The sequence below is a fragment of the Triticum aestivum genome, chromosome 3A (assembly GCF_018294505.1).
Source record: "Triticum aestivum cultivar Chinese Spring chromosome 3A, IWGSC CS RefSeq v2.1, whole genome shotgun sequence".
In the NCBI taxonomy this organism is placed as follows: domain Eukaryota; kingdom Viridiplantae; phylum Streptophyta; class Magnoliopsida; order Poales; family Poaceae; genus Triticum; species Triticum aestivum.
The window spans coordinates 718332600-718357075 of record NC_057800.1 but is presented as its reverse complement, the minus strand read 5'-3'; the positions used below and the strand labels follow the sequence as shown (position 1 = coordinate 718357075).

Below are 24476 nucleotides of genomic sequence, written 5' to 3'. Positions count from 1 at the left end.
AGCGCCGCGGTCGTAGAGAAAGGTGCGGAGACGAACGTTGAGAAATTCGCCACCGTTATCGCACTGCACGCATTGGATAAAGACATGGAATTGAGTGAGTACGTACGCGTAAAAACGTTCAAGAGTGGCAGCGGCATCAGATTTGTTGCGGAGGGGAAAACTCCATGAGTAATGCGTAAAGTCATCCATGATAAGTAAATAATATTTGAATCCAGAAAAACTTGGGACCGGTGAGGTCCAAAGATCACAGTGCACTAGCTGAAAGGGAAATGTAGTAAATGATGTAGAAGTAGGGAAAGCTAAACGAGTCTGATGCCCTAGCTGACATGCATCGCAAGAACCATGCGGGTGAGGCGTTTTATTACAAGTAGGTAAGAAGTTATTTGCTAATCGGGAGAGAGATGCAGCGCTGGGGTGCCCGAGCCGTCGATGCCACAAGTCGCTGGTGCTCACGGAGAGTGCTGCTGCTGATGTGTTGGTGCGGCCGCCGGAGAGGGAGTAGAGCTGACCATAGCTACTGGAGCTCATGAGCGGGGTCCTGGTGGCTAGGTCCTTCACAACAAAACCAGAGGGGTAAAACTCAATTGTGACAGAATTATCGATGCAAAAACGACGAACGGAAATGAGATTAGTCACTACACGAGGAGAATAGAGAATATTGTGAAGGTAAAAGGGACGGGAGGTGATCTTGGCGGAACCAGTGGCAGCAATGGGAAGGTGGGACCCATCCCCGACAATGATGCTGGAAGGAGAATGCTTAGATGGAGAACGAAACGAGTCGAGGTTACCTGGGTTCCCTGTGACGTGTGACGAGGCGCCGGAGTCGAGGTACCACTCCCCGGGCTGCTGTGGCTGCTGCATGGACATGGCTTGCATGGCGGCGATCAGGCCGGCTTGGTCCCACGACGGAGGCGGCGGAGGATGCTGCGAGGATGAAGGCGCGCCGGGATACATCATGGGGTAGGCCTGGGCAGGATTGCCGGGGCGAGGCCCGAGCACGCCGGCGGCGTTGGGGGGGACCCACGGTGCACGACCTTGCGGAGGGAAGGGGGCACCCCACGGGGCAAAGTACCCCATCCAGGGGGTCTGCCCCCCCGGGAGAAGGTGCGCCTGCCCGCGCCCGCCAGCTGGTCCGCCATGGTTGAAGCCGCCGCGGCCGCGGCCGCGACCCCGACCGCGGGGATGCCCGCCGCCGCGAGTCGGAGTGCCGGCGTCTGCCGGGGCCTTGCCGCGGTCACCGCCGCCACCAGACGAGGGGCCGCCACCGCCGCCACCGCTGCCGCCGCCGCCACCGCCGCCGCCGAGCCCGATGGCAAGCGCTGTGGAGCCGTCGGCGCGATCGCGGGCGTCCTGGGTGATCTCCTCAAGGAGCAGCCGCGAGCGAGCTTGGTTGAAGGTGGGAAACGGGGATTGCATCGGCAGTACCGTGGCGATCACCTGGAAGCGGCGCGAGAGCCCCCGCAGCAGCTGGAGCGTCAAGGTCCGGTCGGTGATGGGCTCGTCCACGTCCGCCAGGGCGTCGGCCAGCGCCTTGAGCCGACCACAATAGTCGGCGATGCGCATGTCGCCCTGGGTGAGGGCGCGGAACTCCGCACTGAGGTGCACGGCCTGTGCGGGCTGGTTGGCGAGGAAGAATTCCCGCAGCCGATCCCAGGCGCGAAACGCGGTGTTACCGGCGCCGCGGATGACCTCGTACAGACCGTCGGTGATGGTGGCGTAGATGAGCAGGAGGATCGTGAGATCGGTGTGGCGCCAGGCGGGAGTCTGCGTAGAGGGATTGGAGTAGTGGTCGACGTGGGCTTCGACGGCGTACATGGTGAGGATGCAGCGCCAGAGCTCGCGCCACTTGGAATAACTGCCGGACTGGACATCGAGCTTGAAAGTGATGAGATTGCCGATGTTGTGGAGGTCGTGGATGGAGGGGACGGTGGAGGAAGCGGGTGCCACGATGGGAAGGACGGGAGGTGGTGCGAGCGGCAGCACAGAGGGAGCCGAGGAGGTGGTGGTGGGAGCAGCAGTGGCGATGGGGGCAACAAGGCCAGGAGCATTGAGCACCGGAGACGCCGTGGCCGGGGGAGCAATGGCGGCAGGGGCGACGAGGCTGGGAGAGGGAGGGATGGGATTTGTGTCGTCGCCTGAGGAGGAGGAGCCGCCGGTCTCCATGGAAGGCAGAAAGGAAGCTCTGATTACCAAGATGGAAGGAATCAATCATAGTATATCCATTCCATGTACAGGTTACACATATATATACACAGGTTTACAACAGTGGATGCGCTAGATGAGGGAGTCGTGCGTAACAGACGCACGCCCTGCGAGCGACGTGGGCGCGTGGACGTTGGAGCGCAGGACCCGGTCAGGTTGGCGTGATAGGCGTCTTCCAACATGTGTGTGGTGTGTATATGCTACACCAGTCAGTGTATGTTTCACTAGTGTGTTTGAGAACAACAAGCAAAGAAAGTGAGAAAGAGAGAGTAGCAGTTAGTAGTTGCGGGTTCACATCGGGCCGCATCGGACGCGGCGAACGCTGCCATCCCCGTCGCGGCCCCAGTTGTGCGTCGGACGCGGCCATCCTCGTCATCGAGCAACCCCTGCCCCTGGCATCGAGGGCCACCATCCTTGCCGGTGACGTCCAGACCCGCCTCCCTGGTCGGCAACTTCCCGATCCACCTCCTTGGTCGGCGACTTCCGGATCCGCGTCCATGCCCTCTTTCTCCTCTTCCCTGCCCAATCTAGTTGTTGTGTCGAATAATTACCATGTGTTGCAGAGTTACAAATAAATTTATTTCCTTCTTAGTTCTGAATTTATGACTTTATGCATCTTAAAGTCCATGCAAAGAATTCTATATGTCGAAGAAATTGCTATTTAAGGTTGAAATTTAGTTTTCTAATCTGTGTACAGTTGTACATTATGCCTTTTTAGTTAACAATTTCATTTTGTACTTAAACGATGGTGATTGAGACATCGAGTAATCTTGTAGTACTTGGGATAAACTCATTGTGTGGTCTATTCAAGTTGCTAGCACAATAATGCTCTGCTGGCTTAATTAGTTTTCTGATAGTGAGAAATACTACGAACATGGTACCAGATCCTGCACATCTGTGCAGAAGAACATATTCAAAATTATATTGCCAACCCTTTCCGAACTATACAATGCTCTAGTGCTTCCAGGCTCTGATCAATTTGCTGATTGCTATGATATTAGAAACTCATTTCGTAGCCGCAGTTAATAACACTTAATTGAGCACGATGTGTCCATTTGGTAATATTCTTGTTACATTCAAATTATGGACGCTACTAGAACAAGGTATATGCATCATATGTATATAATACTTTGTCTACCGATGACCCCATCAACATTTTTTTAAACATTATTGAGTCTATAGTGTTTGCTTTTGCAGGTGTGCAATCTCCCAATACTTTGAAGATTCCGAGGAGCGAGATCAGTGACTGCATAGAAGAAGATCTTGCACAAAGACTTCCCAAGGTAACATTCCTGGACGTATATAGCTACACCAAGATTGGGGCCCGTGCTGTGTAGCCATTTGGCAAGAACTGCAAAACCTTCGTCAGACTTCGGCGAGTCATGCACCCTCTAGATGTCGTTGCGAAGGTTTGCCAGAATGACGACGCCCATGCTACTGCCAGCAAAATTCCAAAGCTCCGCCACCTCTAGATAGGAAACATGCTTATTGAGACTAAGGTAGTTTAGAAGATCGCCTCTGAGTGCCATGACCTCAAGTTCTAAGATCTGTGTGGTTATCGGGACGTCGATGATAAGCTCTTGCAAGATAAGTTTCCTGGGCTGAAAACCATCGGCCCCCGTGTGGCGACTGCTATCAGAATCGCTTTAGGAAGGATTGCACCCATGACTGCGATTACGACTACATCTACTTATGCAAAAGTTCATGGACGTCATGAGAACCGCGTCTGGGAGGCGTGCATCGTCCATGAACTGTTCCCATGAGTAGATGTATTCATCACCCGAGTCATCGGTGCACTCCTCGCAGAAGTGGTTCTCATAGCAGTCGCCCATGCGGGGGCCGAGACTTTTCAGCCAAGGATTCTTCTCTTGCAAGAGCGTATCGTCGACATCCCAGCAACCACGCAGATCTAAGAACTTGAGTTCAAGGCATTGGAAGGCGATCTTAACGACAGCCATAGTCTTAATGAGCATGTATCCTATCTCGAGGTGGCAGAGCTTTGGCATGTTGCTTCCAATAGCATGGGCCTCGTGATTCTGGCACACCTTCCGAACGACATCTATGGTGTGCATGACTAGCCGATGTCTGACGAGGGATTTCTATTTCTTGCCAAATGCATCCAGAGCACGGGCACCAATCTTTGTGCAGCTGCTTACATCCAGGAATGTAACCCTAGACGGTCTTTGTGCAACATCTTCCACTATGCTGTCGCTGATCTCACTCCTTGGAATCCCGAAAGTATTGAGAGATTGCGCACTTCCAAAAGTAAACATGGTAGGGTCAGTATGGTTTAACAAAATATTGTGGATAGGGTCATCGGTAAACAAAGTATTATATAAATGATGCATGACCCTTATTCTAGTAGGGTCGATAATTGGAATGTAACAAAAAAATTGAAATGGACTCACCACGATCAATTAAATGATATTAACCACATCTATGAACTAAGTTTCTAACACTATCCCAATGAGAAAATAGTTTAGAGCCAAAAAGACTGGAGCATTGTAGAGTTTGGAAATGGTTGGTAATATAATTTTGAACATGTTCTTCTGCACTAATGTGTAGCATCTAGTACCTTGTTCGCAACATTTCTCACTATCTGAAAACAGATGTTTGTTTACTTGAAAACACTCTCCTGTAAGTTTCTAAAGAATTAAATGAACAACTGATTCACCTATGGAGGATGAAGTGATGCGTACTATTTTCACATCTCAAAGCCGCAGGCCCGGATGGTTTGTATGCAATTTTCTACAAGAAATATTGGCATTTGGAGGGTCAAAAAATTGCACAAGAAGTCTGCAACGTGACAAACTCGAGGCAAATAGCAAAGGGGGTACAATGACACCATAGTAGATTTAATTCCAAAGATGCTTGCTAAAATCTAAAGATGATTTTACAAGAGATTATTTAACCAATCCAAATTCACTACCCGAACCTAACTTTTTGGTGATGATTAGGCACGTTTGTGATGGCCCCGAAGTCTCCTTCAGAAATGTGTGCCTGTTCGTGCCGTGGATGTTCAGCCAAGGCGAAAGGTGGTTACGTTCCTGATGTTCTTGATAATAAGTTAATAACCTTTAGGAACGGAGTGGAACGTTTGCGTCGGTACTATATCCAGGGCACAAATCACTTTACACAAATTCAGGACGTGTACATGGCTGTCAAGAAGATACCTACGTGGGACCCGAAGATATTTTCGCTTCTGGGGCACGTGATTTTTTCGCTTCCGCTGCACGTGATTTTCTCATTTGGGGAGTGAGAAGCACACGGATATTTGTTTCCCGAGGTGTTTTCGCATGACTTCCTCTCTCATCAGGAGGGTTGGGTCAAAATACCTAAAAGATGATCATGTAGTGCCCCCATTGTGCTACTAGTCCCACTCCCACAATTGGTCTACATCCACCGTCCAACACCGCCACTTCCCCCATACTGGCCTTCCAGTTCTGGTCCGCCGCCTTCCTCCAAATCTAGAGGTGCCCACCTCACCATCGAGCGCCCCTTGCCTCTGTCGTCGAGGGCCACCCTCCTTGCTGGAGACATCCAGATCCGCCTCTCCATGGTCGGCGACTTCCATATCCGCCTCCCTCACCGTGCAGAGGTGACCCCCTCTCCATCCATGCCCTCTTTCTCCTCTTTCCTACCCAATCTAGTTGTTGTGTAAAATTATTACCATGCGTTTCCAGGTTACAAATAAAATTATTTCATTCTTAGTTCTGAATTTGTGACTATGCATTTTTATGTCAGTGCAAAGAACTTCTATATATTGAAGAAATTCCTATTTAAGGATGAAATTTAGTTTTCTAATCTGTGGACAGTGGTATATTTTGCCTTTTTAGTTAACAATTTCAGCTTGTACTTAACCGATGCTGATTGATACATTGAGTAATCTTGTAGTACTTGTGAGAAATTCGCTATGTGGTCTATTCTAGTTCTTAGCACAATAATGCTCTGCTAGCTTAAACTGTTTTCTGATAGTGATAAATATTACGAACATGGTACTAGATCCTGCACTTATGTGCAGAAGAACATGTCGAAAATTGTATTACCAACCATTTTCGAACACTACAATGCTATAGTGCTTCCCAACTCTGACCTATTTTCAGATTGCGATGTTGTTAGAAAATCATTTCACAGCCGCGGTTAATAACACTTAATTGAGAAGGATGTATCCATTTGATAATAGTTTTGTTACATTCAAATTATGGGCACTACTAGAACAATGGTTATGCATCATATATATATATATATATATATATATATATATATATATATATATATATATATATATATATATATATATATATAATACTTTGTTTACCGATGGCCCTATCAACATTTTTTTTGTTAAACCTTACTGACCCTGTACGGCCTCCGGCAAGCCCCAAGGCCGTGGAACGCCAAGCTTGTTGCAAGCCTTGCATCCCTTAGGTTCTCGCATGTACTCATGTGGCACTGTGAACACGCTACTCTTCGTCGGCATCTACGTCGATGACCTAGTCATCGCCTGGGCAGAGCCTTAAGAGGTTCAACCGTTCAAGGGAGAGATGCGTCGTCTCTTCAGCATGAGCGACCTCGGGCTGCTTGGGTACTACCTCGGGCTAGAGGTTAACCAAGAGGATAGCCACATCATGATCACGCAGGCGGCCTACAACACGAAGATGCTCAAGCGAGCAGGCATGAAGGACTATCATGTCGTTCACGCTCCAATGGAGGCACGGCTGAAACTCGGCAAGGATAGCTCTGAGAAGGCAGTGGATGCTACGCTCTACCGCAACATCATCGGGAGCCTCAGGTACCTCATATACACCCGACTGGACATCACGTTCGTTGTCGGGTATCTGGGTAGGTTCATGGAAGCTTCGGCAAGCGATAATCTAACTGCAGTAAAGCACCTACTCCGGTACATCGCGGGTACACTCACGCATGGATGCGTTTGTCGTCGTGGCAACGACGCGAGCTTGGTCATCTATAGCGACTTAGGCCACGCTGGTGACGTGGACTCCCGGAAGAGCACCTCTGGCATACTATTCTTCCTCGGGAGCAGTCCCATCGGCTGGCAATCAATATAGTAGAAGGTTGTCGCCGCATCTTCGTGCAAGGTGGAGTACATCGCGGTAGCTGTAGCCTCCTATCAAGGCATATGGCTTGCTCACCTCCTCGGAGAGATGTTGAACCATGACAGCGCCCTTGCACTCATCTTCATCGACAACAAGCCGGGGATTTCCTTCTGTAAGAACACAGTGCTTCACGACTGCAGCAATCACATCGATCTCCACTATCACTACATACGTGACTGCGTCGAGAAAGGCATGATGGTCGGGGAGTTCATCCGGACTAGTGAATAGAAGGCGGACATCCTAACGAAAGCACTTGGCCATGTCTGTTTCCAGGGGCTACACGACAAGGTCAGGGTCATCAACAACAAACTCCTTTGACAATGTTATGGGGTAGATTGTTGACTCAAACCTGGTCTTCATAGGCTTGCACACAACGACATCAACATTTACGTAGCTACTAGTCCTTTAAAACTCTAAGCTCCCTTGAGAGGGAGGCTCCTGGTGGATCGGTCGTGCGTTCTGCGCCGTGGGCCCTCATGTAAGTGTCTTGGTTATTCATAGGTTTCGACCTGTTGGTGAACTAGCGTGTATTCGTGGTATATTGTGGCGCCGGGTACACGTCTTGTTCTTACTATTGGGGTCGCGATCTCTCTTCCCCCCTTCTGATTTGTGTGAGGATGGCGGTTGCTAGGGAGAAAACCCTAGCCACCGACCCCCTCCCCCGCGCCATGTCGATCCCTTCCTTGATAGATGAATAAAACTATTGATTGTATTATGTTTAGCACAGGGTTCGTGGCTTTAGCTGGTAGGATGGAAAGAGGGGTGTCTGGTGTAGGAGAAGATGCAGACGATGAGTGGGGTGGTGTTGGGTTGTGTGGTTGCAGGTTGGGTGTTGACGGGTTGGGTGATGGCGGGTTGGGTGGTGGTGAGTAGTTTGGTTTCAGGTTGGGTGGTGACTGGGTGTTTGATGGCGGGTTGGGTGGTGTCTAGGTGTTGGATGGCGGGTTGGGTGGTGTCTGGGTGTTGGATGGCGGGTTGGGTGGTGCTGCCGTGATAGTAGGTGCGGTAGGTGGGGCTGCCGTGACAGGAGTGTAGAGGTGGAATGGACGGGGAGAATAGGTGGCGGCGGAGGTAGGGATGATTGATGGTGTGTCGGTGCGTTTAGCAAAAGGAAAAATATGTGCAGCGAATGTAACGTGGCGAGACACGTGTACCCGTCCTGTTTGTAAATCAAGACAATTGTAACTTTTGTGTTCGGCGGAAAAACCAAGAAGGACACATGGGGTAGATCATGGAGAAAGTTTGTTTTCAGAGGTGGCATAGGCATTTGGAAAGCAAAGACAACCAAAAACACGAACCTCGGAGTAATTGGGATGGCAAAGGAAAAGATGGTAATAGGGAGTGATATTTGGATGGGTTTTGGAGGGGCGAATATTGAGAAGAAAGGTGGCTGTTTGGAGTGCTTCTGCTGAGCATTTTGATGGCATGGAGGACTGAACGAGAAGTGTACGAACAATGTCATTGATGGTGCGAAGAGAACGCTCGGCTTTACCGTTTTGAGGAGAAGTGTAGGGACAAGAGAAGCGAAGAAGGATGACATGTGTTAAGAAGAAGGTACAATTTTGAATGTTGTCAAACTCACGGCTGTTGTCACACTAAATGAAACGAATAGGGAGGCATAAGTGGACAGAAACATAGCGCTGAAAATTTAGAAAAAGAGAGTAAACATCGGATTTTGTTGTGGAGAGTAAATATCCGTACAAAGTGAGTAAAATCATCTAGTATGACGTGATAGTATTTAAAACCAGAAACACTTGCAACGGGTGATGTCCATTAATCACAATGTATTAATTCAAAAGGATAAGTACTTGAAGAACTAGAGGAGCTAAAGGGAAGACACACATGTTTGCCTAACTAACAAGACTCCCAAAACGAAGAATTGTGGGAATCATGATTACATAGTATGGAGAATTCACTAAGCATAGATGCTAAAATAGCAGGGTTCGGATGACCCAAACGATGAAGCCGAAGGTCGACGGAGGCCACCATGGATGTAGGAGGAGCGGCGGCAGGAACACTATGAAGAGAGTAGAGTTCACCGGAGCTATTAAAGCGGGCGGTCTCGGCCTTTGTCTGGTAATCCTTCAAAGACAAGCTAAAAGGGTCAAATTCAATGGAAACTAGTTTGTCACGAGTAAATTGGCAAACATAAATTATGTTTTTAATAAGAGCGGGTGCAGCAAGAACATCGCGAAGAAGAAGTGGTTTAGTAGGAGAGGGAAGTTGAGCCTGACCTATACAGTATATGGGAATAAATGAACCACCACCAAGGGTAATGGAAGGAAACAGAGAAGGAGTGCAAGAAGAAAGGCAATTACTTGATGCTGACATATGACTAGAGGCTCCAGAATCAAAAATCCAATCCGTACCTGAGTTTCCATGGGCAGCCAAGTTGTTCATGGCCTAGAGCAAGGCGGCTTGATCGCAGCTCGGCTGTGCGGGTGAGGTTGGTTTGCGTAGTAGCGGCGGTTGATATGCCGGTGAACGCATGAGAGCCAACGAGGGCATATAGTAGAGACTTCCGTCAGCAGGAGAGTGCGAGGGAGCACCGTAAGGAGCATACGATGAAGCGGCATGATATGCGTTCGCTGGTTCGAGGGGTGAGCAACCCAGGGCCACCAGTATGCGGACGAAGGCCGGGTTGCCAAGCACTAGTGTAGGCAGGTGGAGCGCCAAGGGGTGACGGGGCAGACCGGGGCATAGGCCATGCCTGGAGAAGCCCGGTCCATGGATCATGTGGAGGACACCAGGATGAAGGCGCAGGTGGAGCACTCTGAGCCGACGCAGGGTTTGAAGGTGGCGGTTTCAAAGGAGGCGCCGAGCGCGTCGAGGGCGGCCTATAGATGGGGTCTTTGTCGCGGTAGTTGGGACTGGGGAGCCAACGTGTAGGTGGCTGCACAAATGGCGGCGTGGCGGCAAGAGCTGGCGGGGGAGGTGCTGATGGAGATGGCGAAGGAGGACGAGCCGTAGCATGGAAGACCGGTGGGCGAGAGTCCTTGCGAGCTTGAGTGTCCGCCGCGAGCTGCAGCATGGAGCGGACTTTGGCAAAGGTTGGAGGAGGCCACATCATGGGGGTGAAGGAGGCCTGCTTGTCGAAATCCTCGCTCGGCCCGACGACGATGATGTCGATGAGCCGTGTGTCGCTGTCGGGATCACCGAGTTCGCGAAGCTCATCGCAAATGGTCTTGACACGCTGTCAGAAAAGATTTACCGGGGCATTGCCTTGGGTTAGGTTACGAAGCTCGGTGTGCAGAGCGCTCTTCCGAGCGTCGCTGTTGCTCTGAAAAAGCTGGCGAAGAGAGCCCCGTATGTTGGCGGCGGTGGCGCAGTCGTGATCAAGCATGTTGAAGATCTAGGTGGTGATGCGGGTGTAGAATCACTGAACAATCGTGAGATCGTCTTTCACCCATTGAGGATCATGAGGGAGAGGAGGACTGTTGGCGGTGATGTGAGAGCGGAGGTTGCAGCATCCTAGGTGAAGATCAAAGAGGTGGCACAATTGATAATAGTTGTGTGCGGCGAGGTCGAGGACGATGGAGATGAAAGGGCTGACATCGGTGATGGTGTTGGCGAGCGACATAGGTGCAGCCAGAAGAGTAGTAGGAGGTGTTGGTGGTGCTAGGAAAAGAGTAGATGAAGAACAGGCCACGCTCTAGTGATGATAGTAGCCAGGCGGCGGCTGTTGTGGTGGGGTGGGTGGAGCCATACCCTAAACCCTAGGATCAAAAAGCTGATACCATGATAGATGAATAAAACTATTGCTTGTGTTATGTTTAGCACAGGGCATATAGCTATATATATTGGTACAAACAGACTTAGACTAGATATTACAAACCGACTTGGACTAGGAAACTTGTGATCCAAGGAATAGTCTAACACTCCTCTCCCGTGAGTCTCTCTTCTTCCTCACGTGCTAGATTTTCCGGCTGGCGGCCCGCTTGCGTCCAGTCCTGGCAGCAACCTCCCGGTGCGTCTCCTACACCCCCGAGTCGCCCCCATCCAGCCTCCCGCGCTCCTAGAGGAGAGGCCACGGTGTAAGTGAGGCCGAGGCCATGGCAGAGGGGAGGTAGCGGCCACGGCGGAGGGGAGGTAGAGGCGGAGAAACCACGGCGGCAGGAATCTCGCTGAGATTGACGAGAGCATACGGCGGCGTAGGGGGCTGGGGAATCCGGGAACACATCGATGAAGGAGCAGTGGAGGCCGGACGATGGCGGCATTGGCAGGAGGGCTGGAGCTACCCTGAAAAAAAGAAAAATCATCAAGAGTTCTCTTCCTGCAAAGTAGGTGGTCGCCTGCGTGTCTCTCGACAAAGCCGATCCCGCCTCATCACACATAGCTGTCACCTATCCGGATTTTGTTGTTGGCCGGCCATGACCACTTCGCTGCCACCTTGGTCTACTGCGTTGCCGTCATATTTGATTGCTCAGGCATGCAACAAGCCACTGTTGATGCAGTGAGGCGATGGCGTCAAGGACGGGCATACGGAAAAATGGTGGCCTAGACCGTCACTCGGATGGTCTGGGGACGCCGGCGCTGGCAATAATCTCCATGCCAATAATGCGGCGCCGGCCACACGGATGCCGTTACCTTTCTACCCTTTCCTCAACACACTGGTCGCCGTCCTCCTCCATCGATGTAATCAATTCAAATCAAGTTTAGGTTGTGTCTGGATCAAGTCCTGGAGCAATGCATCCGAGGCTAGATCCTGATGGGATTCATGTTGCAAACTAATGCCTGCAGCAACTATTATGGGAGCCCAAAGAAGTAAGTTTCTGCCGATGATCCGACTTAATTATGGTAATTTTGTACCTTCACACAGTATATGCCTTCAAGTGGGTCGTATTAAAGAACCAACATGCACAGTGCAGTCATACTTAGAAACAATTGGACAATCAATTAAATCATGAAGAGCATTGAGTACCATCTGCATTGCAAATCTTGCATGAAAAAATGGTGTCCCATTGTAATTATTTTTAGTTCTACACTGAGGGAACATACTATGAACACCTCATTCTATCCTTGAAGAAAATAGAGTGACTACAAATAAATGGATGCATGATGCTCGTTGATCTCAATACATAATTAGCGAGTAAGAAATTTTCTGATAAAGTGCCATTTCATTTTGTTTTCGTAGTAACCACAATACGCTTCATCCCATATTCTGAAAAAAGATGGTTTTCCAGCATGTTTGTTGCAAGAGGATCTAAATATACTTTGATTCCCAGGTGTAACTGAACTTTAATAACTTATTTGGTACCGAGTATGTACCAATAAATAAGTGTTTCGCAAAAAAGAAACGCCCCCGAGTAGGGGTATTTCCTAATGCGTAACGGCGATAAAATAAAACGCGGGCGTGCCAGTATACTTTCGTATACAAATAAATAAAGAGACAAAACACATAGAGAAATACTGCTTTATTAATTCTCATGAGAATACAAAGTGCAGTTTACCACATGATTACATAAGTTGCACCATGGAAAAGTACATCTGACTAAATCCAGCGACTGTGGAGATTCTGGTTCCCGAAGCCTCGTAAGACGATCCGGTTAATTACATCCACGGGGCAATCCACGGAACACCTCTGATTAAGCTGCGCTGATGGTTGTCGTCTTGAACCTAAAATATTCTCATGATATGTTGAGAAGTAAAATGGCAGACATGAATGTTCCAAGGCCTCGTCGGCCCTGGTATGAAGCGTCCGGCCTCGTCCGCACCGGGTCCATAGGAAAGTCTCCAAGAATGTGTCCGGTCTCGTCGGTCGCGAACAAAAGTGAGTCCAGCCTCCTCAGTCGGGACATAAATGATTTCCGGCCTCGTCGGTCGTGGAAAGGGGAAAGATCTCCTGGCCCTCGTCGGCCAAGGAGAAGTTTGTCTAGCCTCGTCGGCCTAGACAGAGATGGATAATTCCGGCCTCGTCGGTCGTGGAAAGGGGAAAGATCTACTGGCCTCGTTGGCCAAGGAGATGTTTGTCTAACCTCCTCGGCCTAGGCAGAGATGGGTAATTCCGGCCTCGTCGGTCGCGGAAAAGGAATATGCTGCAAGGCATTCTATGAAATATCCGGCCTCGTCAGTACCGAATAATCAAATAAAGTGCGTTGGCACTCTTAATCATTTTACACGTGGTGTGAACCAATTTATCTTTAATCATGGAGACAGTCTCCAAAATGCATCACTCGATCGCCGCATGATCTTGAGTGTGCTATCATAGTATGGGACTTAGCCGCGGATCAACTCGCTCACAATCCTAACATGGAGCTAATGGTACTCCTGGTCGCACCACTCGATCACCGGATGATCTGAGTGAGCGGCGGTCCATGCAGAGAGTTTCTTCACTGGAAAATATGCACGGCCATTCATGCTGGGCGGCCACAAGAGTACATGGCCACACGTATTTAAGGTACGGGTACGGCCATGCCCAACATGTTTGTTTCAGCATCTTCACATAGTTTGAATAATCTGAAATAAATTTCATGTCTATGGATGCATGTGTAGACCATAAAAACAGGAGATTTAATATCCTCATGGATAACTCCATCGAGCCATCGCAAACTGCATGTTCGCCTTGACTAGTGACTGTCCCTAAGAGGTACATGTGAATTTTTGGGGATTTCTCCTTTGGGCCAAACTACCTCAAAAAAATACGAGCATGGCACTGCGTGGTTTGTTTGCCTCTTCTGAATACTTTCAGATTTATTTGGCATTGCCTGATGGACGTGGTGTACATTTTATCATAGTACAACCTGTATAGATCGAGTTGCGAGATGGCATATTTCTCGCCTCAACAGACATGGCCATATAAGGTCGCATGTCGTGCTCATGATCTCACCGCTTCCCCTCGCAAGGGCACGCCGCACGCAAGACCTGTTCGCCATGTAGTGAAACCTGTTAAATGGAGCGAGAGATGGAGTTTTCTTCGTCTCTCCGGTCATGGCCGTATGGGGTGGCATGCCGTGCTCATGATCTCATCTCCTCCCTTTGCAAGACCTGTTCGTTTCCCATCAGAGTAACCTGTAGAACGGAGCACGAGATGAAATGTTTCTCATCTCGACATGGCCATATGAGGCTGCATGTCGTGCTCGATTTTTATCGCTTCATTGGTTCCGGATACTACGGCAATGCCGTGCTCAAAACCTGTCCTCCACCTGTTCACCAGAGATGATAATAAAAAATACCTGCACCAATGAAAGAGAAATATACATGCTCTTACCGACCTTACCATTGTCTTGCACCGATCTTGATGGATGATGGATCTCAAGATGTATTAAGTGGAGAGATAGTAGGAAGGCTGAGCATAATCGTTCTATGGGTGGAATTGTGCAGGACATGACGGTGTGTGTGAGCGGCCGCGCCTCGTGCGTGTGTGGGCAACCTGACGGACACGCGGCCGTATGCACATCTGATCGATCTAGGTGGCCTCAGACGTGTGCCTGAAAGTGGCCGGCGATCTCATGTGCCCAGCCCTGACTCGGCCGTCGCCGAATGCGCCCCCCCCCCCCCCCCCCCCCTCCCTCCCTCATCATATATCCAACAGCTAGGGCAACCGGTAGATGGTGAGAGATCTACGAAGCGCCGCTTGTGAGTTGTAGCGAGCGAGTAACTCGTATGTGGTAGTTCCTGCATGCTAGGCCTGATCTCTTGATCTGTTCAACGGATAAGTATGACCTTATAGCTAGCATTTTTTTGAGACAAACCTTATAGCTAGCTAAGAGCAACTCTAATGGGGCGACCCATTTCGTCCGTCCGCGTTCGTTTGGGTCGGCGCGGACAAATGTGGCGGCCCAACACGCCGACCCAAACGGACGCCCATTCCAGGCCCATTTTTGAGCCGGATTTGCGTCGGCGCGGACACGAGACGGACGCGCGCGCGCGCCTACTCCTCTCTCCGGGCCTGCCTGTCGGTGCCAGCCACAACCATTTCCCCCCATTTTACCAAAAACGCTCCCGCCAGCGCGCGCCCCCCGCCCCCAACCAGCGATGGAGGACGCCATCGACCTCGACCTCGACGCCGCCGCCGGCCTCGCCTCCCTCGCCTCGTCCGGCGCCGCCGCCCACTCCGGGAAAGGCAAGCCTCGTGCCCCGCGCAAGACCGCCGCGGCGACCAAGCCGAAGAAGGCGCTGACGCTCGAACAGCGGGCAAGGGAGTCGGCCAAGAGGAAGGGCCGGAGGCACGCCGCGGACGCGAGGGATGAGGCCACTACGCAGGCCGCCGCCGCCGCCGCGCAGCAGGAGTTCACCAACGCCCGCGTCGCCGCTGCAATGAGGCAGGTGCTTTACATGCTTGGGGTAAACCCTAGCCAGCACCACCTCGTCCAAGCCGCCGTCGCCGCGGCCAGCACCGGCTCATCGGCATTTTCTCGGATGGTGATGCCCGACTGACCCCGCGCATCGGCTTGCAACCCGGTCCCCGGCTTCCACGTCTACTCGCAGGCCTCCCGCCTCTCCGGGGAGTGCTCACCCGACGTGAGCGTGGTCGCGCCTTCCACACCCACGCCCGCGCCCATCGACCTCAACACCACCCCGGTGGTCGGTGCCTCGTCGTCCGGCGGCGCGAGGAAACACACGCGACAGACGCCGGCCGGCGGTCTCCCGGACGCCCGCAACCTGTTCGAGGAAATGCCGTCCGCCGTCGACGAGGACTACATGCAACACCTCATCTTCGAGGGTGGTGCGCCGGGCGCTGGATATGATCCTGAGGAGACGCAAAGCCAGGACGGCCGCGGGGCGTTCACGCCGGCCGCTGGCTATGATCCCGATCAGGCGGCCTTCATGCGTGATCAGGTCGGCTTCGACCTGGATGGCTTCCCCCTTGACCACGAGTTCCCGGACGACTATGGGATAGAGGAAGAGGATGAGTGCGACATCGAAGTGGAGCCTTTGTTCGAGGACGAGCTCGCCAACTAAGCCGTCGTGCCGAAGCCGAAGCGCAAGAGCAAACGCACGGAGGCGTACACAGCTGCCGAGGACAAGCTTATATGCGAGTGTTGGCGAGACATTGGACAAGACCCAAAGACGGGCGCCAAGCAAAAGCATTCAACCTTTTGGACTCGTGTGCAGCGCGTGTTTCATGAGCGCAAGAAGTTTCCACCCTACCAATTTGTGAGCACGCGCGGGTGGGTCTCCATTTCCAAGCGGTGGAGGGTAATCCAACAAGAGTGCAACAAGTTTTGTGCCACCCTTGAGAGCGTCAAGGCCCGCCCCGTGAGCGGCATCGGCGTGCAAGACATGGTATGGTAGCAAGCAAGTCGGCCTCTTTTGTGCCATTAAGATCATTTTTTACGTCTTCATTTGCTATCACTTGCCCATATGCTTGCATGGAAACATTTTGTAGGCATTTCAAGCTTTGGAGGCATTCAAGGTTCAACACAATGGCAAGTGCTTCAACCTCTCCCATTGCTATCGTGTCATCAAGGACGAAGAGAAGTTCAAGGCACAATATGCCGCGCTCAAGGCACGTGGGGGGAAGGGCGCCGTGGAGGATGTTGGGGAGGGCAAGCCGGCACGACCACGGGGGAAGACCAACTCCAAGAAGGAGGACAAGCGAGATGCGGCCACCAACGCCTTGATTGCAAGCGTAGACGGCATGATGAATAATAAGGACTCAAGGGAGGAGGAGCGTCGGCGTTTCACAGAAGAGCAAATGAGCGCTTTCATGGAGATCCAAAGGAGGAGGCTTGAGCTTGACGCCGAGAAGCAAGCCAAGATGTTCGAGCTCGAGGCTGAGAAGCAAGCGAAGATGCTAGAGATCGACGCCGCCAACACCAAGACAAAGGCGAAAGAAGTGGCTCTTGCAAGCATGATGACTGGGGTGGAGATCATGAAGGTGGATCTCAACGCCTTGTCGCCAAGGAAAAGGCTGTGGTTCGAGAAGATGTAGGCCGACATGCTCAAGTTCCAGGACGACTGATCTATGGCGTCGAGGGCCATCTTTTTGTATGCCGGCAGGTGTGCCGGCATGACCACGGGAGCCACGGCGGTGTGGTCGAACTCCAAGTCCCACCATTTTTTGCGTGCTGGCATGTGTGCCGGCCGGCTAGCGAGCAAGTGCGCCAGCAGGAACTGTGGTATTTTCTGAAGCCGGCATTGTATGCCGATGCTGGCATGGTGCCGGCATGAGACATGGCCGCTGACATGATCGGCCGCGGGCCTTTTTCAATTCAAAGTTGAATGCGGATATGAAATGGGTCGGCGCGTTGGACGCATTGCCGACCCAAATATAAAACTGGGCGGACGTCGGGCGGGCGGCCGACCCAAACGGACAAAAAGCGGACAAATGCGCCATCCGTTTGGGTCATCCCATTGGAGTTGCTCTAACTCCCGGCAGATAACTACCAGGACGTTCGGCCATGCACGCGTACATTTGATAGCTACTACTGTGTGCTAGTACTTGCACGTACGTGTTGATCCTCTCGCTGTATCACCAAGCTTGTATCCCTCCGGTCATGCATGCATTCATGGATCAGGCCTTTGGTTGTATCATGTCAAGCCCACCTAATTAAGCCAAGGAGATTAGCACAAGTAATATACATATGGACTTGTAAAAATCAGGCACAAGTTCCCTCAAAAAAAAATCATGCACAAGTCACGTGCCAGACCATGTCATCAATATAATCCTTATTTGTGCATGCAAATAACTTATATTATTATTTATCCACCCCACATGTGTCTGATAAAATGTGACAAAATCTCGTCAAACAATAAGAATCAGTAACTTAGTCTTCCATTTTTTTTGAATCACCCTGTTGACTTATTGCTTGCAGTAGATTGGCACAATTTCCTAATCGGTACTCAATTCATTTATGTTTTCTTACGCCCTTTGCTATAATATTCTATTTTTCTTGATATAGCTAAATATCCTTCTGGATTAACCAATAAAAGCATCTTCCACAGGCCATTAATTCTTTGTGATGCATATAACTTCTCATCATCCATTTTGTACCAACTTGTGAGTGCTTTATAGTTGCTGCAGTTCCTTCTTGATACTGCCACATTGCTCCATCTTGAACTAGCAACACATCAACAAGGATGTTTAAAAAAATGCATTGACATCCGAGCACAGTGTCAACTTTTTGGGCAATATTACACCTAGTGCCCTTACTGTTGTAGGCAGCCACTTCAGGCGTAAAGTTCAGGTACACCCAGCCTTAATATTTTCTGATGTCATTGGTAGCTTTGCTCCATGCTCTGTTGTAGGGCCAAAAAATTCCAGATACAATAGTGTGTATTTTCTGATCTTAACCAAATGCGTCCAGCTTCACTTAATAATTATAATCTGAATTGGCTTAGCCTATCTTCTTGTGAAAAGGAAGATCTTCACTTTCTTTATTTCGATGGGCATTTTTACTGAAGATCTGAATGAAAAATAGTGACTTTTATTAACAATACATGTTATGCTTGGATAGGTCAAGTCAACTTGAGATTGTAGTTTCATTCTTCTGTGCGCTCTCAGGGAGAGACTAAATATGAGATGAAGTCAGATCAAACCCCGTTTTTTATATCAAAGAATGCATAGATCAACTTTGGCATGCTCTACATTTTAGTTCAACACCACATCATTTAATGTGCAATGTACTTAGCTGATCCCTTCAATTTGTATCCTTTTTTCCATCAGTGTAGGCAATATTGTCTTGCCAATATTTTCTGAACTTCTTCTATAGACTAGGTCACCCTTAGCTGCGGATGGTTGCTTCGCACAGCAACCACTAGGTAAAACCTACCCATTTGATTATCTAATCTTGGTGCATTTCTTATTTCCTTTCCTGAAGCTCTAGAGTTTTTTTTTGATCATTGAATTTTTGCAGTTTGTTTTTTTTAGCAAGCTCAAACTGATACTCAGGTGGACACTCGCTGTCGGCTTCTCCTGGACAGCAGTTTGTCAGGAAATTTTGTTTCAGCAACATTATAATGGCTACATATGAAGTCATAATTTTCCCTTTTATGCATTAATACAGTACGTATTACCTGTCCGTGTTTAACAGTATATACTACACATGATCTTACCTCGGCTTTTTACGTGTATTGGGAGACTTTAGTTTCTAAACATTTTTATTTTAAATTTGCAAGAGACAACATACTTGCCTAGCGCATGGTTCAGCTACAAAGTCCAATCCTCGGCCCAGAAAGCTCGCGTATCATGCCCTTAGACACCCAGAACAACCCTACAACCATGATGGCATGGCAGGGCATCACTTTCTCCGCCATAGGAAAGTACCCCGTGCTCAACCACTGTGTCTATATCAAGCGGCGAGAAACACGGACCAAAACACTTCTCCTACAGAGAAGAGAGCACACAAAAATCTCAACTCACCGACATAGCAAGAAATAATGCATGCGCTGAGCAAATATATCAATCGATAACAAGAAAAAAAAGACAATGAGCGGACGTGCCATCTCAAGACAAGATGAGCCACCAAAGGGCCGGCGACCAATGGCAGCCCACAATCCCGCTGAGGAAGTGTCATCTCTGCTCTGTTGGAGAAAGAGCATCCCAAAACAACACCTCATGGCAGCACGCACGTGCGCGGCCAGCCCCCCCACCACTAACAAACCTAAGACATGTAGCCTCACCAGCGGCACACAGATTTGGTACATGTCCTCACAAGCTCCGAACCGACGTCGCAAAACCAAACTGAATGGGGCTACAACTGAACCGGTAAAAACAAAAACCAGATAGAACCGTACGAGGAAGAAAAATAAACCAGCTCACACATGACCGAAAACCCGCGCAGCAAGGTGCCTGAATCCCTCTAGTATTACTAGATGCATGCATGTTGGCAGGATTATCTTCGGGTGTCAGGTGTCGCACAGCAGTAGCAGCAGTAGTTTTTTTCTTTTACCAGTAGAGCTGCCGTGTCTTAGCAGTGAAGCAAATAGGCTAGAACGTAAGCCATGATGTCATTTAGATACTTGACGTCAGCACATGCGTACCATAGGTCGGTTTGTAAGTGCTATATAAACAGCACCACTCCTCCCGTTGTAATTCCACTCCATCAGCCAAAGAGCTGAATATTACTACTACCAATTCTCCTCGTGTGTGTGTGTGGTGTGTATATGCTACACCAGTGAGTGTATGTTTCACTAGTGTGTTTGAGTACAACAAGCAAAGAAAGTGAGAAAGAGAGAGTAGCAGTTAGTAGTTGTGGGTTCACATCGGGCGGCATCGGATGCGGCGAACGCCGCCATCCCCGTCGCGGCCCCAGTTGTGCGCCGGACGTGGCCATCCTCGCCATCGAGCACCCCCTGCCCCTGCCATCGAGGGCCACCCTCCTTGCCGGTGACGTCCAGACCCGCCTCCCTGGTCGGCAACTTCCAGATCCACCTCCCTGGTTGGCGACTTCCAGATCTGCCTCCCTCCCCATGCTGAGGTGACTCCCTCCCCGTCCATGCCCATTTTTCTCCTCTTCCCTGCCCAATCTAGTTGTTGTGTCAAATAATTACCATGTGTTGCAGAGTTACAAATAAATTTATTTCATTCTTAGTTCTGAATTCATGACTTTATGCATCTTAAAGTCCATGCAAAGAACTTCTATATGTAGAAGAAATTGCTATTTAAGGTTGAAATTTAGTTTTCTAATCTGTGTACAGTTGTACATTATGCCTTTTTAGTTAACAATTTCATTTTGTACTTAAACGATAGTGAATGAGACATTGAGTAATCTTGTAGTACTTGGGATAAACTCGTTGTTTGGTCTATTCAAGTTGCTAGCACAATAATGCTCCGCTGACTTAATTAGTTTTCTGATAGTGAGAAATATTACGAACATGGTACCAGATCCTGCACATCTGTGCAGAAGAACATATTCAAAATTATATTGCCAACCCTTTCCGAACTGTACAATGCTCTAGAGCTTCCCGGCTCTGATCTATTTGCTGATTGCTATGATGTTAGAAACTCATTTCGTAGCCGCAGTTAATAACACTTAATTGAGCACGATGTGTCCATTTGGTAGTATTCTTGTTACATTCAAATTATGGATGCTACTAGAACAAGGTATATGCATCATATGTATATAATACTTTGTTTACTGATGACCCTATCAACAGTTTTTTAAACGTTATTGAGTCTATATTGTTTGCTTTTGCAGGTGCGCAATCTCCCAATACTTTGAAGATTCCGAGGAGCGAGATCAGTGACTGCATAAAAGAAGATCTTGCACAAAGACTTCCCAAGGTAACATTCCTAGACGTATGCAGCTACACCAAGATTGGCGCCCGTGCTGTGTAGCCATTTGGCAAGAACTGCAAAACCCTCGTCAGACTTCGGCGAGTCATGCACCCTCTAGATGTCGTTGCGAAGGTTTGCCAGAATGATGACGCCCATGCTACTACCAGAAAAATTCCAAAGCTCCGCCACCTCTAGATAGGAAACATGCTCATTGAGACTAAGGTAGTTTAGAAGATTGCCTCTGAGTGCCATGACCTCAAGTTCTAAGATCTGTGTGGTTATCGGGACGTCGATGATAAGCTCTTGCAAGATAAGTTTCCTGGGCTGAAAACCATCGGCCCCCCGTGTGGCGACTGCTATCAGAATCACTTTAGGGAGGATTGCAGCCGTGACTCACATTATGACTACAACTACTTATGCAAAAGTTCATGGACGTCATGAGAACCGCATTTGGGAGGCGTACATCGTCCATGAACTGTTCCCATGAGTAGATGTATTCATCATACGAGTCATCGGTGGAATCCTCGTAGATGTGGTTCTCATAGCAGTCGCCCATGCGGGGGCCGAGGCTTTTCAGCCAAGGATTCTTCTCTTGCAAGAGCGCATCATCGACATCGCAGCAACCACGCTTATCGAAGAACTTGAGGTCAAGGCACTGGAAGGCGATCTTGACGACATCCATAGTTTTAATGAGCATGTATCCTATCTCGAGGTGGCAGAGCTTTGGCATGTTGCTTCCAATAGCATGGGCCTCGTGATTCTGGCACACCTTCCCAACGACATCTATGGTGTGTATGACTTGCTGATGTATGACGAGGAATTTCTATTTCTTGCCAGATGCATCCAGAGCACGGGCACCAATGTTGGTGCACCTGCTTACATCCAGGAATGTAACCCTATACGGTCTTTGTGCAACATCTTCCACTATGCAGTCGCTGATCTCACTCCTCGGAATCTCGAAAGTATTGCGAGATTGCACACTTTCAAAAGTAAACATGGTGGGGTCAGTATGGTTTAACAAAATATTGTGGATAGAGTCATTGGTAAAAAAGTATTATATAAATGATGCATGACCCTTATTCTAGTAGGGTCGATAATTGGAATGTAACAAAAATATTTCGAAATGGACTCACCATGATCAATTAAATGATATTAACCACATCTATGAACTAAGTTTCTAAATCTATCGCAATGAGAAAATAGTTTAGAGCCAAAAAGCACTGGAGCATTATAGAGTTTGGAAATGGTTGGTAATATAATTTTGAACATATTCTTCTAGACTAATGTGTAGCATCTAGTACCTTCTTCGCAACATTTCTCACTATCTGAAAACAGATGTTTGTTTACTTGAAAACATTCTCCTGTAAGTTTCTAAAGAATTAAATGAACAACTGATTCACCTATGGAGGATGAAGTAATGCGTACTATTTTCACATCTGAAAGCCGCAGGCCTGGATGGTTTGTATGCAATTTTCTACAAGAAATATTGGCATTTGGAGGGTCAAAAGATTACACAAGAAGTCCGCAATGTGATAAACTCGAGGCAAATAACAAAGGGAGTACAATGACACTATAGTAGACTTAATTCCAAAGATGCTTGCTAAAATCTAAAGATGATTTCACCAGAGATTATTTGACCAACCCAGATTCACTACCTGAAACTAACTTATTGGTGATGATTAGGCACGTTTGTGGTGGCCCCGAAGTCTCCTTCAGGAATGTGTGCCTGTTCATGCCATGGATGTTCAGCCAAGGCGAAAAGTGGTTACATTCCTGACGTTCTTGATAATAATCTTCAGGAACGGAGTGGAACGTTTGCGTTGGTACTATATCCAGGCCAAAAATCACTTTACACAAAATCAGGATGTGTACATGGCTGTCAGGAAGATACCTACGTGTGCCTCGAAGATATTTTCGCTTCCGGGGCACGTGATTTTTTCGCTTCCGGGGAACGTCATTTTCTCATTTGGGGAGTGAGAAGCACACAGATATTTGTTTCCCGAGGTGTTTTTCGCATGACTTGTGCTGTCATCTGGAGGGTTGGGTCAAAATACCTAAAACACGATCAAGTAGTGCCCCCATTGTGCTACTAGTCCCACTCCCACGATCAGTCTACTTCCACCGTCCAACACCGCCACTTCCCCCATACCAGCCTTCCAGTGTGGTCCCCCACCTCCCTCCAAATCTAGAGGTGCACACCTAAACATCAAGCGCCCCCTGCCTCTGCCATCGAGGGCCACCCTGCTTGCTGGAGACATCCAGATCCGCCTCTCCATGGTCGGCGACTTCCAGAACCGCCTCCCTCACTGTGCAGAGGTGACTCCCTCTCCATCCATGCCATCTTTCTCCTCTTCCCTACCCAATCTAGTTGTTGTTTAAAATTATTACCATGTGTTGCCAGGTTACAAATTAATTTATTTCATTCTTAGTTCTGAATTTGTGACTTTATGCATCTTTATGTCAGAGCAAAGAACTTCTATATATTGAAGAAATTCCTATTTAAGGTTGAAATTTAGTTTTCTAATATGTTTACAGTGGTATATTTTGCCTTTTTAGTTAACAATTTCAGTTTGTACTTAACCGATGCTGATTGATACATTGAGTAATCTTGTAGTTCTTGTGAGAAATTTGCTATGTGGTCTATTCAAGTTGTTAGCACAATAATGCTCTGCTAGCTTAAACTGTTTTCTGATTGTGAGAAATATTATGAACATGGTGCCAGATCCTGCACTTCCGTGCAGAAGAACATGTTCAAAATTATATTACCAACCATTTCAGAACACTTCAATGCTCTAGTGCTTCCCGACTCTGACCTATTTTCAGATTGCAATGATGTTAGAAAATCATTTCACAGCCGCGCTTAATAACACTTAATTGAGAAAGATGTATCCATTTGATAATAGTTCTGTTACATTCAAATTATGGGCGCTACTAGAACAATGGTTATGCATGATATATATAATACTTTGTTTACCGATGACCCTGTCAACATTTTT

At 48.7% G+C, this 24476-nt stretch overlaps 1 protein-coding gene and 2 pseudogenes across 1 annotated transcript; all 3 read right to left on the bottom strand.

Moving 5' to 3' along the window:
* Positions 1-279: 279 nt before the first annotated feature.
* Positions 280-1103, bottom strand: LOC123063467 (neural Wiskott-Aldrich syndrome protein). Its single transcript, XM_044487258.1, has 2 exons — positions 789-1103; positions 280-552 (listed from the first exon to the last, which is right to left on the bottom strand). Exons 1-2 carry the CDS (start codon positions 1075-1077, stop codon positions 515-517), a joined length of 327 nt encoding a protein of 108 aa, XP_044343193.1. The 5' UTR covers positions 1078-1103; the 3' UTR covers positions 280-514.
* A 2745-nt stretch (positions 1104-3848) lies between these two features.
* On the bottom strand, positions 3849-10899 carry LOC123057248 (F-box protein FBW2-like; annotated as a pseudogene).
* A 10719-nt stretch (positions 10900-21618) lies between these two features.
* On the bottom strand, positions 21619-22489 carry LOC123057247 (uncharacterized; annotated as a pseudogene).
* Between the last annotated feature and the right edge of the window lie 1987 nt (positions 22490-24476).